Here is a 17,589-nt window from a genome sequence, read left to right as displayed (position 1 = left end):
CCCTACACATGAACAAGTTCCATTTTGAGAGCATGTTCATAAGTCCAATTTCTTTGTAAGTCCAGCAAAGTTAGCCTAGGTAGCCAACTAACACAATCTGCTATATAGTACTGTACTATAATAGGTTTATAATACTTTTCACACAAAAAATACATAAAAAACAAACAAACACAAAAAATAAATATTTTTAATCTTACAGTACAGTACCTTGAAAAGTACAGTAGTACAGTATAGCAGCTGGCATACAGGGGCTGGCATCGAGTGAACAGGCAAGAAGAGTTACTGACTGGAGGAGGGAGAGGTGGGAGATGGTAGAGCTGAAGGATTGTCAGCAGTAGGAGATGGAGGGCAAGCTGCAATTTCACTCACTCCTTACATGATTGGATACGAGAACACACGTTTGCATCTTTGAAAGTTTGCAACTTGAACGTTCATATGTAGGGGACTTACTGTATATCTACTAAGTCTATCTAGTCTAATGTGTCATTTAAAGCCATTGTTTCCTTATTGATTTTCTGTTCAGATTATCTGTCCATTGATGTAAGTGGGGTGTTAAAGCACTTACTTTGTTGTGTTACTGTCAATTTTTTCCTTTATATCTGTTAATGTTTGCTTTATGTATTTAGGTGCTCCTATGTTGGGTGCATTTATATTTACAATTGTTACATTGTCTTGTTGGATTTTTATCATATAATGTCCTCTTTGTCTCTTGTTACAGTCTTTGTTTTAAAGTCTATTTTGTCTGATGTTAAGTATTGCTAACCCTGCTTTCTTTTCATTTCTATTTACATGAAATAGCTTTCTCCATCCCTCTCTTTCAGTCTGTGTGTCTTTAGATTTGAAGTGAGTCTCTTGTAGGCAACACATATATGGGTCTTTTCTTCTTCCTCTTTTTTTAAAAATCCATTTAGCCACTGTATGTCTTTTGATTGGAGCATTTAGTCCAGTTACATTTAAAGTAATTATCAATAGATATGTACTTATTGCCATTTTGTTAGTTGTTTTCTGGTTGTTATTTTCCAATTCTTCCCTCAGCTTTCAGTCCTAATGAGCTTTCTATGCCTCAGACAACTCTGGTTTTAATTATCTATTTTGCCAGGACTCTCACCTGGGCAACTGGCCTCCCTTCCATGGCCGCTGTCATTCAGCCTTAGCAGGGAATCCAGTCCTATGGTTTGTTTATAAGAACCAAATCCCAAGTTCTCTATACTTGAACGTGTGTCCACATGCCTTTTAAAGAACTTCCTTGGGACTTCCCTGGTGGCACAGTGGTTAAGAATCCGCCTGTCAACGCAAGGGACACGGGTTCAAGCCCTGGTCCGGGAAGATCCCACATGTCGCGGAGCAACTAAGCCCATGCGCCACAACTACTGAGCCTGTGCTCTAGAGCCCGCGAGCCACAACTACTGAGGCCCATGCACCTAGAGCCTGTGTTCTGAAATGAGAGAAGCCATCACAATGAGAAGCCTGTGCGCCGCAATGAAGAGTAGCCCCTGCTCACTGAAACTAGAGAAAGCCAGCATGCAGCAACGAAGACCCAACACAGCCAAAAATAAATTAATTAAATAAATAAATAAATAAATAAAAAGAACTTCCTTGCATTCTTCTGCCTCCATGAGCTAAGAGTAAAGAAGATTAATCCTTTTCTGTATTCTCATATCTATCAGGTCTGAGATCTTCCTTCAGTAACCCCAGAACTTTATCTTCTTGGAGAATAATCTTCCTTTGTAATATAAGTGACAGTCCTGTGAGATGCTGTAAGGTGCATTTTTTTGTTTGTTTGTTTTTACTGTGAGGGTCTTTAGTGAATAAGAACTCTCATTTCTTTGTTCAACAGTTTGTTCATCTTTATACACTTCCAGACACAAACTGTTCTGAGTAGTTGAGTAGTTTCAAATAAACTTTTTTCTTTAAAATATCATAGATTTAAATGTATTATTCGAGTTTTCAGTGTGTCAACTGTATGCCTTTCACAATTTTTCTTATTGGAAAATGATTTTTTTGAAAAGTAGTTTAATTCCAATTTGGTTTCAACTAGTTGGGTCAATTAAATTTAAGTTCTTAACCATTCAGGTGCTCTATATTTTCCATGGCATCACCCACATGCCGACTCTAAAGTGTCAACTGGGGAACTCAGAACAAACATGCACACACACACACACACACACACTCAGGGATCCACTGTCCTATTCTTTTCCCTTTCCCTCAATAAATTCTGATTTAGTTTTTAAAAGCTCACTAGGTAATTTTGACTATCAGCTAGCTTTGGAAACTATTGAGATGGTTTCTTGTGTATCTATGTCTCTCTCTATCTATCCATCCATTATCCTCCTTTCCTTATTCTAAAAAAGATTTAAGGTACTGTCTTAATTAATATAGTCACGTAGGAAAGTAACCATTTAAGAAAATAGATAAAAAGATCAATAATAGTTTAATCTTTATCTACTTTCTCATAGTTTTATGTTTTCCAAATTTTCTTGCCATGTATTATTATAGCAATAATAACTTTTAAAAAGACTGAATTTTTTATGGATTAAAAAATTGATTCAGTTACTTATCAGGGTTGCCCTGCTTGTGTACTATTTTATGCTTAGTGAGTTGTCAGCTAATCAAGTATTTTAATTTTTAGGACTGTCTGTTCCCCAGAGGACTAGATAGGAAAACTTTCACACCTGTTACTTTACAGATTCCTGGTAAGGCAGAAGACCTCTGAAGTTCTAACATTTTCTGTTCTTTAGGGTTCTGCAACACCCCTGGAGGAAGGATGCATATTATCCTCAGCCAGCAGTGTTTTACAAAACACTGGAATTTGAAATTGTAATCTAGCACATTGGAATCTGTGTTGGAAGAACCATTTAAGGCTCCCTGCCCAACCAGTAGTAACACCCCAAGGGCACAATTTATTTATTTCAGTGGATTGCTTCCCTCTAGTGGTGAAAGGTGGTCATACCACTTCAATTTTAGTGTTAAAGTTTTTAGTCTCACATAGTTTATAAATTATTTTACACCATGGATTTCTTTGATGACAATGATTGCAATCTATGCTTTTGTGATAATGTCACATAATATCTATGCTAAAACCATTAGCTCATGATTTTAACAACCAAAGCAACAACATCTAAGAAGTCGTAGCCTGTTCTCTACTTTCTTTCTGACTTACTAATTGTTTCAAATGAAACAACTTATCTCTGATTTATAATACTCCTACTATTAAGAAATCTTACATAAATGCGTGCAATTGTTCTAAGTCAGCCCTTATCACTAGACAGCATTATAAGTCAGTATGATTAAGTTTCTAGAAACACAAATTGCCATCATGTGGTTATAGCCTTTGGTGACAAACAGAACAAAACAAAAGAAGGATTGTGACAGTTTACTACCAGATCCAGGATTTGATAAACAATTCATGCCTAGAAAACACTTTGTCATTTTGAGACAAATTGCTCTTAAGAAACTCAATGAACTCAGTAAGATTTCTAAATCATCCTTTAATGTCCTTTTCTTTTTTTTTTTTTAACATATTTATTGGAGTATAATTGCTTTACAGTGGTGTGTGTTAGTTTCTGCTTTATAACAAAGTGAATCAGTTATACATATACATGTGTTCCCATATCTCTTCCCTCTTGCGTCTCCCTCCCTCCCACCCTCCCTATCCCACCCCTCTAGGTGGTCACAAAGCACCAAGCTGATCTCCCTGTGCTATGCAGCTGCTTCCCACTAGCTATCTATTTTACACTTGATAGTGTATATGTATACATGCCACTCTCTCACTTTGTCCCAGCTTACCCTTCCCCCTCCCCGTGTCCTCAAGTCCATTCTCTACATCTGCGTCTTTATTCCTGTCCTGCCCCTAGGTTCTTCGGGACCATTTTTTTTTTTTTTTTTTTTAGATTCCATATATATGTGTTAGCATACGGTGATGTCCTTTTCATCTGAACTCTCAACAACTCTCCAACATAGAAGGGAAGGTATTACTATCCTACCTTATTTTTTTTAATGATTGAGGAAACTGAGGCTCAGAGAGCACACAACAAAACAGTCTCAGAACTGAGACAAGAATAAGAACCATGGTTGTCCCACTCTTTGTGAGATGCTTCAGACTCAACATTCAGTGTTCAGCTGTGCATTTTTATTTGGACGTCCACTCACATGCTCTCAGATGTAACTCAGCCTGAGCAGCTCCTTCTCCAGGATGTCTGTCACACTGAGTGGCCTTGCCTCCACTAATCTCATCAAATGAGAAGTCTGGGAGGCCTCCTGGCCTTCTTCCTCTTCCGTCCCCACTTGTAATCAACAAGTCTTGCTGAGTTTCGTGACCCTCGTCCACATCCTGTTTCACCTTCATGTCCTAGAGCTGCCATAGCGAAGCTCCACAGACTGGGTGGCTTAGACACCAGAAATCTATTTCTCGCAGTTCTAGAGGCTGGAAGTCTGAGATTGAGGTGTCAGCAGGGTTGGTTTCTTCTCCTTGGCTTGTCGACGGCCACCTTCTCACTGTTTCTCCACGTGGTCTTCTCTCCATAGGTGTTTGTGTCCTAATCTCCTCTTCTTTTTTTTTTTTTTTTTATGTGGGCCTCTCACTTGGGCCTCTCACTGCTGTGGCCTCTCCCGTTGCGGAGCATAGGCTCCGGACGCGCAGGCCCAGCGGCCACAGCCCACGGGCCCAGCCGCTCCGCGGCATGTGGGATCTTTCCGGACCGGGGCACGAACCTGTGTCCCCTGAATCGGCAGGTGGACTCTCAACCACTGCGCCACCAGGGAAGCCCTAATCTCTTCTTCTTAAAAGGACATCAGGCATATTGGATTAGGGGCCACCCTAATGACCTCATTTTAACTTAATTACATCCTTAAAGACCCATCTCCACGTATGGTCACATCCAGAGGGTCAGGACTTCACCATAAGAAATTGGGGGAGGGGTGCAACTCAGCCCCTAACGACCCTGTTACAGTTCTGGAGTGACTGAGGGATGCCTCCCTTCATCCCTGCACAATGCAACATATTCCCACCTGGATCCTCTGCCCCAATTCACTGTCCACAGGGATCAATCCAATATACAGGTCTGATCGTGCAAGTTCCCCTGCTTCTAATCCTTCAACCGAGCCCCATTCTTTCACAGGACAAGAGAAGACCTCTTGGACCTGGCCCTGCCTTTGTCACCTGCCTCTTCTCTCTCCACACCTCTTGTCTCACACTTGACCTCCACTGATGCTAAAATGCTTCGTGACCAGGCCATGCTCCTTCATGCCTCAACACCTTGGCTTATATTTATGCCCTCACCCTAGGACCTTTTTCTTCACCTGCCTGCCTCTTCCTCATCCTTCAAAATGGACAGAAAATGGAAGCCTCTTCTGGTTCCTTCAGGCCGATTAAAGCTCTGGCCCCCAGAGCAACCTGTGGGCATGAGCGCCCCTTGGTGCATTATGAGTGACTGAATAGGGGAAGATCAATATCACTGATTGTTGGAACAGTTTGTTAAGGAAATGATGATCCAGGTCTGACATTGGGAACTCACTGCCCCAAAGAGCTGTCCTCCTCACTTCTGGAGGTGACAGCTGCCCTGGATCAGGTGACTTGTATGAGCCTCTGGGCAAGTGAGGCTTCTTCATGGTTTCACATAGACACCTCAGTTTCTTCCCATTTATGGCTGGCTACATATGTATTTCTATTTTATATACATTTTAACTTAGACTTATACCTGTGAGGTTGGTACTCATTTGTGGAGATATTAATTTATATTTCCTTTTCCCCAACCCTTTCTCTTTGCCCTTTGCAGCCGATTGCAGGCCCCAGATCTCCTGGCTTCAGGGGTGGATCGTGACAACATGGAACACAGGAGAGTTATCAGGGTGGATTTCCAGTCCGGGGGTTTTGCAGGCTGTGAATCATGCCCAAGCATTCAGTCAGAGAAATGGCTCTGCCTTCACATTTTAACCAACTCCTACCTCATTTTGGTAGCTCCTTTAACCCCATATAACCTTTAAAATAATATCATGTAAGCACTTCCACACCAGCAACTTTATCGGAAACGTTACCCCCTCTCCGGCATGTGATTACTATTAATGATCTTATTTACAAACCCCACTACCACCCGCGTGAAGCTGTGTCAGGAACCAACTTTGTCCATCCCCCAGCCTCGTGCTATAATTAAATGGAATATTTGTATTTCGTGCTCCTGGTGTGTAAACTGCCCAGACAATGTCCTATTCATCTTTGTGTCCTCAGGACCCAGCGCTGGACACAGAGTAATGTTCCCCAAATATCTACTGCAAATAAATTTAACATAACCAGAACTATGGGAGAACAGTGGTGTCCAAGTAAATATTTCCAAGGAGTTTTAGCGAGAAGGTTTTGGTAAAGGAGGTGGGGAGTGGAGGTGAAGGTACAAATCAAACAAGGTTAGCTAGGAATTGATCATCATTGATGCTGGGTAATGGGACTGCATTATAGTAGTCTCTCTGCTTTTGAATATATTTGAAATTTTCCCTAAAAAAAAACAAAAAAAAAACAGAAAAAAAAACACCCAAGAAAGACCTGTTTGTTTATAAATAAGCATGAGAAAGAAAGCTTTTTTATTTTTCTTTTTTGGATTTGTCATAATGGTCCTTAGCTGAGGAACAAGGCAGTGACTTCCATCTCTTCTGGGGAGAAGCCAGATCAGGATGTCGCTTGTGTGGCTAGTCAGCCCTTGAGGTGGTGTTGCTAATTCCTGAGAATAAAACCTTCATTTAGCTGTAGAAGGGAACAGTTGAGTAATATAGTGATCGCTGTTATTGGCTCAGATTTTGTAAGCAGCTTCATTTTTAATGATGGCGTGAGTGGAAGATTACAGGAACTGGTGGGATTGTCTGAAATGTCAGGACTGGAATCTTTCATTGCAGGGGGATGCCGTGAGACTTGACACTGATATATTCATTAGAAGTCACAAAGAAGAAAGTGGCATAGAAATAAAAGAAGAGATTTGACATTTCTATGTGAAGAAAGTGGGATGAAAATAAGTATATGATGACATACAAAAATTACAAGGTTGGGACATTATGTTACAACACGGATGAACCTTGAAAACATTAGGATAAGTGAAAGAAACCAGTCACAAAACCCACATATAGTATAGTTCCATTTATATAAAATGCCCAGAATAGGTAAATCCATAAGACAGAAAGTAGATTAGTGGTTGCCTAGGGTTAGGCTGGGAAGACAATGGGCGACTGACTGCTAACGGGTACGAGGTTTCTTTTGGGGGTAATGAAAATGTTCTAAAATTGTAGTAATGTTTGTACAGTTCTGTAAATTCACTAAAAACCATTGAGTCATACATTTTATGTTTTTAAAGAAAGATTTTATTTTTAATTAATTAATTAATTAATTTTTGGCTGCGTTGGGTCTTTGTTGCTGCACGCGGGCTTTCTCTAGTTGAGGTCAGCGGGGCTGCTCTTTGTTGCGGTGTGCGGGCTTCTCATTGCAGTGGCTTCTCTTGTTGCGGAGCATGGGCTCTAGGCACGTGGGCTCAGTAGTTGTGGCGCATCGGCTTAGTTGCTCCGCGGCACGTGGGATCTTCCCGGACCAGGGCTCGAACCTGTGTCCCCCGCGTTGGCAGGTGGATTCTTAACCAATGCACCACCACGGAAACCCCCCAATGCCACACTCTAGTAACCAGGGGAGCTGTGATTCAAACTGAGGTCTCTGTCTTAAGGCTCCGAAGTCTGTATTCTTTACACTTTAAGGGTTCCATAGCTGGCAGGGGACAGTACTCTAAGAATTTTCTTCTGACTTCTTTTTGAAGCACTAAACTGGGCCAGCTGCATTTTTTGAAATAATTAAGAAATGTACACCAGAATCACAGGGGGCACTTATTCAAAATAAATAAGACCAAGACCTAGGCATGTGTACTTTGAAAAAACTCCTCAGTGGTTCAGATGCACACTCCTGGTTCAGTCCCCCTGGTCTCAAGCCTCTGTTTGGAGGCTTCTGAGGATTGTGATGAGTGAGTACAGAGCCTGGCACTTGATATATGAGAACTATCATTAAGGAGTCCACTGTTTGGTTTGCAGGGCAGAAATAGAGACACAGATGTAGAGAACAAAGGCATGGACCCCAAGGGGGGAAGCAGGGGAGGGGTGGTGGGCAGGTGGTGGTGTGATGAAATGGGAGACCGGGACCAACACACACACACCAATATGTATAAAATAGACAACCAACAAGGACCTGCTGTATAAAAAAACATAAACAAAACAAAATTCAATAAAACAACAAAAGGAGTCCACGGTTTTATTCCCAGTCTTGCTATTAATTTGCTTTGGACAAGGCATTTCCCTGCCCAAGTCTCAGTTTCTTCATTTGTAAAACAAGGGGTTTAGATGAGAGAAACAGTTAAGGACTCTACCAGTTAGACATCCACTGATTATGGGGCCTACAGTCTCTTATTTGCATGAAACAAATTACCTCTCCTCTCTTTTTTCTTGAATTAAAAAAACCTAAATTTACCCTGAACTTTGTCTTGAAAAAAAAGGGGCTATGGGAAGAGGGCCAGGGATGGTGACACACAGACTTCTGATCATGTTTACTACTTAGTGCACTCTTTCTCTGCAGAGACAAGGCCAGTATGCCCCTCCCCCAGGAGCCAGCAACATTTGGGGGCTCGAGGCATCCGGACACATGGCAGAGCTGGGGCCTGGCTGCCAGGGACACTGTAGATCGGGGACCCAGCCACGGTTCTGCCGCCTAGTGGGGGCCAAGCTCAGTATGTCCCTGTCCCTGAAGGGCTCCCCATGCCCATCGTGGCAGGACTGGCCATGCCCCAGGCTGCCGCCATCCCAGAGGCCTGGCTCACCGCCTTCCAGCTGTTACATCTCTTGGGTGAGGGCCACCCGACCCCACCCTACGCTCACTCCATACAGCATGGTTCAATTTCTTCACGACTCAGCCACCTGAAAACCCAGCAGTCCTGCAGTGCAGCTTTGATCTGGCCACTGAGCCACGCCCAACCCCAGCACCTCAGCTTACTGTACCACCAGTAGTATCAGGTCCTCATACTATGTAGCAATACAGAGGCTGAAAATCACGGTTAGCAGATAGAAAACCTGGAAAGCGCTGGATAGAAGACCTGTGAGCGTCGTCACACCGTAAGCCCAGTGGTAGTGCCAGCTTCTCAGTCATGCTAAGCTTCTCTCTGGGAGCCCTAGCACAAAAGAAGAAGCCATTCAATCAACTCTTTAATTCCTCCCCAATCCCACTGAGGCCAGCCAAGAGCTTACGTGAGGGTCCCTGGCTTTGGGGAACTCAGCCTAACTGACAAGACAACCATAGTGTTTGGCAGGGCAGCCCTGTCTCTAACTACAACAGAAGCTCAAGATGGGAAAAGTTGGTGTGGGCAAAGGTGGTCAGAGAAGGCTTTCTGGAACAGAAGGCCTTGAAGGGTGGTAGAGCTGTGATGGACAGATGGCATACCAAGGTGGCCTAAGAGGGTCAAGCTGAGATTGGCTGCTTCACTCAGAAGTGAAGGATATCAATTATAATTTGTGAAAGATGAGGCTGGGACTAGATTGTGGTAGCCTTGAATGGCAGGCTATCTGGACTTGACACAAAAGCCAATCAAGAACCAGTTGACGGGGCTTCTCTGGTGGCGCAGTGGTTGAGAGTCCGGCTGCCGATGCAGGGGACACGGTTTTGTGCCCCGGTGCGGGAAAATCCCACATGCCGCGGAGCGGCTGGGCCCGTGAGCCATGGCCGCAGGGCCTGCGTGTCCAGAGCCTGTGCTCCGCAACGGGAGAGGCCACAACAGTGAGAGGCCCGCGTACCGCAAAAAATTTAAAAAGAAAATTAAAAAAAAAAAAGAAAAAGAACCAGTTGACATTTTGAGGAGAAAGTGACATATTGAAATCTCCATTTCAGCAGGAGCCTGGTGGCTGGATGTGGTGCCTGGATTTGTGAGACTAGCTGGAGGCCAGCTTCAGACTGAAGAGGGGCTGGCTTCAGGTGGCGACAGCGGGAATGGTGCTTATTCTTACTCATTCAGGTATAGGTCAGAGATATGTTTTGGTATTATTTCATAGGTAAAACAGAGATTATGGATGTGGCTGCCAATAACTCTGTTTCCAAAAGTTGTTTCCTACTTTGGCCAGAGACAATAAGACAAAAAGTCAATATGTTCTCTTAAAACAGCAAGAGATTTGACATTTGGTGGTCCCAGGGTCAGGTGATCATGGTAGAATAAACCTATGTGGAGAATGTGTAGCAGTTGCAAAGTAAAGAAAATGGTTCCTGTACTTTCTGTCACAGGAATTGTTCAGCCTGGAGACCCTGTGATAATCCATGCAGGAGCAAGTGATGTGGGCACAGCTGCCATCCAACTTACCTGGATGGCTGGAGCTATTCCTCTGGTCACAGCTGGCTCCCAGCACAAGCTTCAAATGGCAGAAAAGCTTGGAGCAGCCGGGTGCAGACCCATCTCTCACAGCTCTCGTGTTTGGTTTACTAGCAGATGCTGTACAGTCTGCTGAAGCCACCTTCTCTTTCCTCTGTTGCTTTGTCAAGGAAGAGGTTGGCAAGTAGAGTTCTCATGCTAGGCGGTCCTCCAGGGTGGATGATCAGTCCCTCATCCCAAATGGGAGTTAAGTCTGTTTCCCCAAATCACGACAGCAGCTCAGTCACTATTGTAATAGCTGTTCCCTTGAGGTTTCGTCTGGTGGCAAAATGTTGCTGAATTGCCTTCATTCTCCTGATACCTGTAACCGCCTATCCAGCTTCTTGAGCTTCTGTGTCTCAACTATAAAATAGGTACAATGGTAGTAGCTCCTTCAAAACAGAGCCGTGCTGATTCCAGGGTTTGGGGTGGGGAAAGTACTACAAGATGAGATCTTGCTGTGCCATAAAGAAGGGCTCAGAGAACAGTGTGGACATGTTAAAGGAGGAGGAGCTAGTCAGGAGGCCCTCTCACTGGCCACGTTTGGGACAATTGAGCATCAAAATAAATAATGAAATAGTAATGATTAATAAACCCTGGAGTAAAATAGGAATCCATGACTCTATACTGATATAAATATATGAATAAACACAAATAAATTCTTCCTTAACATTGGAATGCCAAGTAGAGGGAATAATGGAATTAGAAAAAAAAAAATTTTGTAACCACCATGGCAACAATTGTTTCAGGCAAGAACCATCAATGGATGTTAAAACTAGTGCGTGAGAATTTGATGGGAGATAAGATATTTACACAGTCTCAAGGTATCTCTCATCCAGAGACAGACTAATTAGAACATGCAAAGTAGTAACTACAGTGGAGAAACCTGTCAATACCACTCTCCAAGTGGTCAAAGTTAATACCACCAGTAATAGGACAAAAAGATATCAAGTGCCTCTTACACGATCCTCTGGGATGGTCCCAGCAGCACTTTGGAGGTATTCCTGCGAAGAACGCACAGCTGCATCGAATCTTGAGGAAACATCAGGCAAACTTAAATGGAGGGACATTCTGTAAAGTAAATGTCCTGTGTTCAAAAAAAATCAAGGCCAGGAAAGCCAAAGAGGACTGTTCCAGTTTAAAGGACACTAGAGAAACATGATGACTAAATGCAACCTGGACCCTATATCAAGGTTAAAACAAAAAAGAACTATAAAGGACATAAGGGGAATGATTGACAAAATTGGAATAAGATCTGTAGATTAGATAACAGAACAGTGTCAATTTCTTGATTTGATCATTGCATTGTAGTTATGTAAGAGAATGCCTTAACATTTTTTTTTTAAAGGAAATACACATTAAAGAGGTAAAGTGCTAAGTTGTCTGCAACTTACTCTCAAATGGTTCAGCAAAAATTTATGAACACACACAATGCACACACATGTCCCCACGGGGGACAGCACCCCTCCCTAGCTGTTCCCCTCTGGGGCACTCGGCCACCCCCCATGGGGGACAGCCCATTTACCATGTCATAGGGTGGTTGTGAGGATTAAAGGAAATAAAGAGGGCAGTGGCTCCCACCAGGCCTGGCACTTCGTACGCAGGACAGGCAGAGTCGGCTATGGTTGTTTAGTGTTACATTCATTCCTTACTAGCTGCCCACACATGGGAAGAGTTATTATGTCCCAGGTACCCTGAATCCCCGGCCACCTCCTCTCTGAATCGAGCATGGTTTACTGAGTGCAGGTCTGCTCTAGCCCCTTTGGAGACTCAAAGAAGAAAGCAGCCCCTGCCATTCTCCAGAGCATTAAGGATGCTTGGTGGCTACCTAGGCCATTGGATGTCCCAGGCCCATTCTCTGCTCTGCTGAGCCCTCAGCACGAGTGGCCCTTGCTTCCTGCATGTCTAGCTCCTGGTTGAGCTGTAGGCCCAGCTCAGATGCCTGCTGCTATGAGTCCCCTTCCCCGCTTCAGCTGGGCTGGGCTGGGGCTGCTTTCTTCTTTGAGTCTCCAAAGGGGCTAGAGCAGACCTGCACTCAGTAAACCATGCTCGATTCAGAGAGGAGGTGGCCGGGGATTCAGGGTACCTGGGACATAATAACTCTTCCTACGTGTGGGCAGCTAGTAAGGAATGAATGTAACACTAAAAAGCCACAGCAGACGCTGCCTGTCCCATCTACGAAGTGCCAGGCCTGGTGGGAGCCACTGCCCTCTTGGTTTCCTTTAATCCTCACAACAACCCTATGACATGGGGAATTCGTTTCCTGGGGCAGACTTAAGAAGGTACCAGAACCTGGGAGCTTCCAACAATAGAAATGTGCTGTTCACAGGTCTGGAGGCCAGAAGTCCAAGATCAATCCTGGACAGGGACATGGCACCTTCTGAGGGTGTTACATCTGTTAAGACCTTATTTCCACATAATGTCATATGAGGTACTAAGAATAGGAATTAAATATATATTTTGGGGGGGACACCATTCAACCCATAACAGATAAGTAGTGCTGTAAATATCTCATTTTACACATGGGGAAAATAAGGCCACAAACCTAGGGATTCTGTGCAGGATCGCTCACTCAGGTAATAAACTTCTGGACAACAGTGGCAGGGTGGCCAGCCGGAGTTATCAAAGAGGATCTGGGCTCTAGGTAGACAAGAAAAGTAGCTTTTTAATGAGACCCTTCTGAGTACCACACTGAACATTGCTCACAATTCCTATGGCAGCTTGTTTCTCCTGCAGATAATTCTGTGAGCTAGGTCTGGCTTCTGGAAATTCATGTGCAGAGACCAAATCACAGAGGAGTAGATGAACTGTGTATGGAGCACGAGCTAGTGCCCATAGAAACAGGGTTTTATCCCTGCTTTGTAACCCTGAGCACTTTTTAACCATCAGAACTTGAAAAATGGACTGTACCCGTAGTGTGAGGTGATGAGCTCCCTGTGTCTGGGGGCATTCAAGCAGAGTTTGAGAGAGAATGGCTGGCAGGTCCTGGCAGACTGAGTCCTGCCTTGAGGAGGGGTGGGATGAGAGTGCAGGCAGGCGCCTTCTGGAAGGCAAGTTCCTTAACCCCCTGTGGCTTTGGGAGGTCAGGAGGAATCTTGAGGAGGATCCCGCAGGGGGATATCTTGTCCAGGAACCAGTGAGAGAGAGCAGAGTGCGGGCAGCCACGACACTCAGGTGGGGACTAGGGAGGGGAGCCAGGGCAGCTGTGTTGCCCCTGGGCCCTCACTCTGTTGCCTCCAGTTTTGCAGGCGCTGCAGTTCGTGTGGCAATGGTCTAGGTCCCAGCTGGCACAGCAGGAAATCTTTGCACACGTCCTGGACCGGTACAGCTATTGCTCATGAGCACTTGCCTTGGGCCAGGCCCTGTTCCAAGCACTCTCTTTGTATTACCTCAGCCACAGCGCTCAAGGCCACCCCTGAGGCTGACTCACTGAGCACCCATCTTACAGAAAGAGCAGCTGAGGCCCAGAAACCCAGCCAAGTTCCTGTGGTACTTGGGGCAGCAAAACTGGACTCAGGCGGCAGTTCCAAGGCCTTCGAGTCTCGGGAACAGCTCTCCTGTGGGCTGTCTGGTTGGACGACCCGGGGTTCCATCCCCTTCTGCCCCTTTGTACCTGTGAGGCCACAGGCAGGGGGTGAGCCCCTCTTTGAACAAGGCAGGTTGACAGGCAGGATGAAGGGGCAGCTGGGAGAAGAGGCCAGGTGGGGGCTTACTACCAGGTTCTGGGTGCCTGGCAGGGTGATGTGCCTGAGGTCCCAGAGGGCTGAAACATGGAGCCTTCTGTCCACAAGGCTCTCATCTGCCCACCACTGACCTGTCCGTCCAACTGATGGGAGGCGGAGCTCCCGAGCAGGGTCTGCAGTCTCAGATACACTAAGGCCTTGCAGGGCCTTGCCTGCTCTCCTGGCAGGGTGGCCCCTTAACACTCCTTTCTCTCTCAGTGAAAGGTTTTACTAGGATGGAGAACCTGTCTTCACAGATCCACCCAGGGTTGGGAGGTACCTCCAAATGGATGTATCCATCACTCAGGGTGACATCGAATGCTATGCTGACATCCTAGTTTACAATGTGAAGTGATGGGCCACCTGATTCCAGGTACCGTACGTCCTCTGGCCTTGGGTAAGTCGGGGGTCTCAGGCCCTGGTTCCTCAACTCTGCCCAGGGACTGCTGAGATGGGTCCAGCCCCTGTACCTAGAACCACCCTGGACTTGTGTCCACCTCTAACCAGGCCAGTCTCCATCCAGACAGCCATCCCAGACGTGGCTCAGTCCTTCCCTGCACCCCCCAAGTCTCCTCACCCACTCTACCAGCTCCTTCCCCGATCCTGGATCACCCCCAGACTCTCCCACCTGAAATGCAGTTCCTCACCCAAGCGGGCCGCCAGGTTCTACCAAGCTCTCTCCTCCTTTTCCCTTTGCAATGCTGGGAACAGAAACCTCAGCCTGAATCCTGGCTCCCTACTCATCTGCTCTGAGACTTAGGACCCTCTGAGCCTCAGTGTCCTAATCTGTAAAATGGGATGATGACAGGACCTGCTTCACAGACTCAATTTGACATCAAGTGGGAAAAGTATTCCCAGGGGACGCTGCCCAACACCAAGCAGTCATTGTTGTCACAGCTAAACTTTATGGTGCACCTACTGTGCACCAGGCACTGTTCTATGGGATATATTTGTCTCAGCCATTTAATGTGCCCCACTTGGCCTAGGGCAGTCACTATGGTATCCCATTTGCACATGAGGGAACCAAGAGCCAGAGAGGTTAAGGAATCTTCCTGAGGCCACACAGCTACTTAGTAGGGCAGCTAAGAAAGTGGAATTTGTGTTCAGACCCCATCAGATAAGCTTCACAGACTACTTTCTTTGCTCTTGACTGCCATTTTTTTCATGCTGTTTTAGGTTTTTTTGCTGTTTTTGTTATTACATATTTTTATATAGATGCATATATTAGTAAAACATTTTTTAACCAATACAATTCTATACATTAGGTCAATAGGCCAATTGGTATGACACATTAAGTCAAAATATAAAAATTTATATAACTTTATCTGTGGTTGAGGCATAACTGAAAATATCTGTAGGCAGTAAAGAAACAAAACAATGAAATATTTACTTTCTCAACAGTTCAAAATAGAATGTGATATTGGCAAAAGGAAAATAGAAACATCTCCCTAGAATAACTTGGGTCCAGATTACAAAATTTTATAAATACCATTGTGTGAGCTTCTACTTCTGATACATTATGAAGACTGTCAAAGTGGGGTCCTATAGGATTTATAAATCTAGGCTTGCCTGATCAATATATTATTCCGGTGCTTCTTTGTGGAGATGGCTCTGAGCTCCCCTGCAGGCCTCCCTGAGATCCAGCCATGACCTTCTCTACCCTCTGACCAAAGCCCTTGACTTGGAATCGGGCAGTTTCCCTGGGGCTGCTTCAGCTCTGTCTCAGGGGGCTGTCCACCTGTGATAGGGAAGGTAAGTTGTTTATCATGCTGTGCATCCTCATCAGTTTTTGTGATGAGCTCAGAACAAAATTCAGAAGAAAGGTGATATAGACCTTATGAATTTATCTCTTTAGCCAGCCTGTGAGCCGATAAATTCTGAAGGTCTCATCACTCTGGCCACTCATAGGACTAATTTTGCCTGGGCTCACCTGTCAAAACCTAAAGAGAACTTTCTTTGCTCTTATCTTGTCGTACTCATGAGAGTCAGATAGAGATCTCCTCTGCAAAACATCTGTGAATCAAGAGTTGCAGACTGTAATATATCCAATCAGAGGTGGCTGGGCATTAGATTGGGTCCAAGATGTGAGGTACACGTGCAATGCATATGAACAACTTTATCCATTGCATGGTTTCATCTCAGTCAAAATTAAGACTTTGCCTCCCGTGAGCCCTGCCTCTTACATACATTCTCACTATAATTCTATTTTATGTATTCTTCTAAATGGCAAAATTTAAACAAAGATAATTTAGAATACTGTGACTATTTGGGGGAACCATTTTTATACTGTAGCTCTCTCTTTTTTATGAGATATAATTAACATATAACATCATCTTAGTTACAAGTGTACATGATAATGATTCCAGACATGTATATGGAATACACGTATACGTGTATTCCATGTATGGCCACCCACCATGGGGGACATCACACCCATTGATTCAATCTGCTTTCTTAAATATGGTGACCCTAATCTAATCAATCATCCTATTTAATGGGTGTCAGGAGACTTAAGAAGGCAGATTGTATTAATGGGGTCAGGGAACCTAAGGGGGTTGGTTGATTTAATCGGGGTCAGGAAACCTAAGGTGTTTGGTTGTTTTAATGAAAGGCAGGAGATTTAAGAAGGCCAATTGGTTTAAATGGGTTAACAATGTTTAAGGGAGCTGATATAATCAATGGCAGTCATGTGATTTAGGAGGCTGATTGAATCATTTACAGCCCACGATTTGAGGGGACTGACTGAATCAAAGGCAAACACATGAGTTAAGGGGGCCCTTTGTTTTAAGGGTGGTCAGGAGATTAAGAACGGTGATTAATTTAATGGGGTTCAGGAGAATTAAGAAGACAGAATGACAATGCAGGTCTGGAGAGTTAAGAAGGCAGATTGTTTGTTGGGGTGGGTTAGGAAACTTAAGAGGTTTAATTAGTAAAATGGGTGTCAGGAGATTTAAGAAGAAATCTTTAATGGGGGTCGGGATATTTAATGGGTCTGATTTAATCAATTGGAGTCACCTGATTTAGGGGGCTGGTTTAATACATGGAAGTCACTGTGATAAAAGGGTGCTGATTGAATCAATGGGAGTCACCTGATTTATGGGGACTGATTTAACAATAGGAGTCATGTTCTCCAAGGGGCTGATTGAATCAGCCCAAGCACCCACCACCCCCAGCGGGACAGCACCTATGTTTGCAACTGTGTATAGAATATGTGTACACAAAGGAACTTTGGGTACTCAATCGTATACACGACAGTTTACATACTAGTGTCCACAAACTGTGGGTACTCGCTGCATATACACAACTGTGTACATACAATGTGTCCACAAAAAAACTTTGGGTACACATTACATACACACAACAGTGTACATACTATGTTTCTTCAAAGGAACTTTTGGTACACAGTGCATATACACAACTGTGGAGATACAATGTTTCTCCAAAAGAACTTTGAGTACACAAGGCAT

At 44.4% G+C, this 17,589-nt stretch overlaps 1 protein-coding gene across 1 annotated transcript in view; it reads left to right on the top strand.

Moving 5' to 3' along the window:
* The window catches only part of LOC103085670 (quinone oxidoreductase PIG3-like), a 24,784-nt gene extending 11,043 nt beyond the window's left edge, over positions 1-13,741 (top strand). Inside the window, 5 exon segments of the mRNA XM_082930868.1 lie at positions 8,588-8,687; positions 8,690-8,854; positions 10,277-10,433; positions 12,459-12,523; positions 13,641-13,741. Coding sequence (XP_082786994.1) covers positions 8,588-8,687; positions 8,690-8,854; positions 10,277-10,433; positions 12,459-12,523; positions 13,641-13,741 — 588 coding nt within the window.
* Positions 13,742-17,589: the final 3,848 nt, after the last annotated feature.

This window comes from Lipotes vexillifer, unplaced genomic scaffold, assembly GCF_000442215.2.
Source record: "Lipotes vexillifer unplaced genomic scaffold, Lipotes_vexillifer_v1.1 scaffold1067, whole genome shotgun sequence".
Lineage (NCBI taxonomy): Eukaryota > Metazoa > Chordata > Mammalia > Artiodactyla > Lipotidae > Lipotes > Lipotes vexillifer.
Note: the sequence above shows the minus strand (reverse complement) of the source record. Positions and strands in the feature narration are given on the sequence as shown.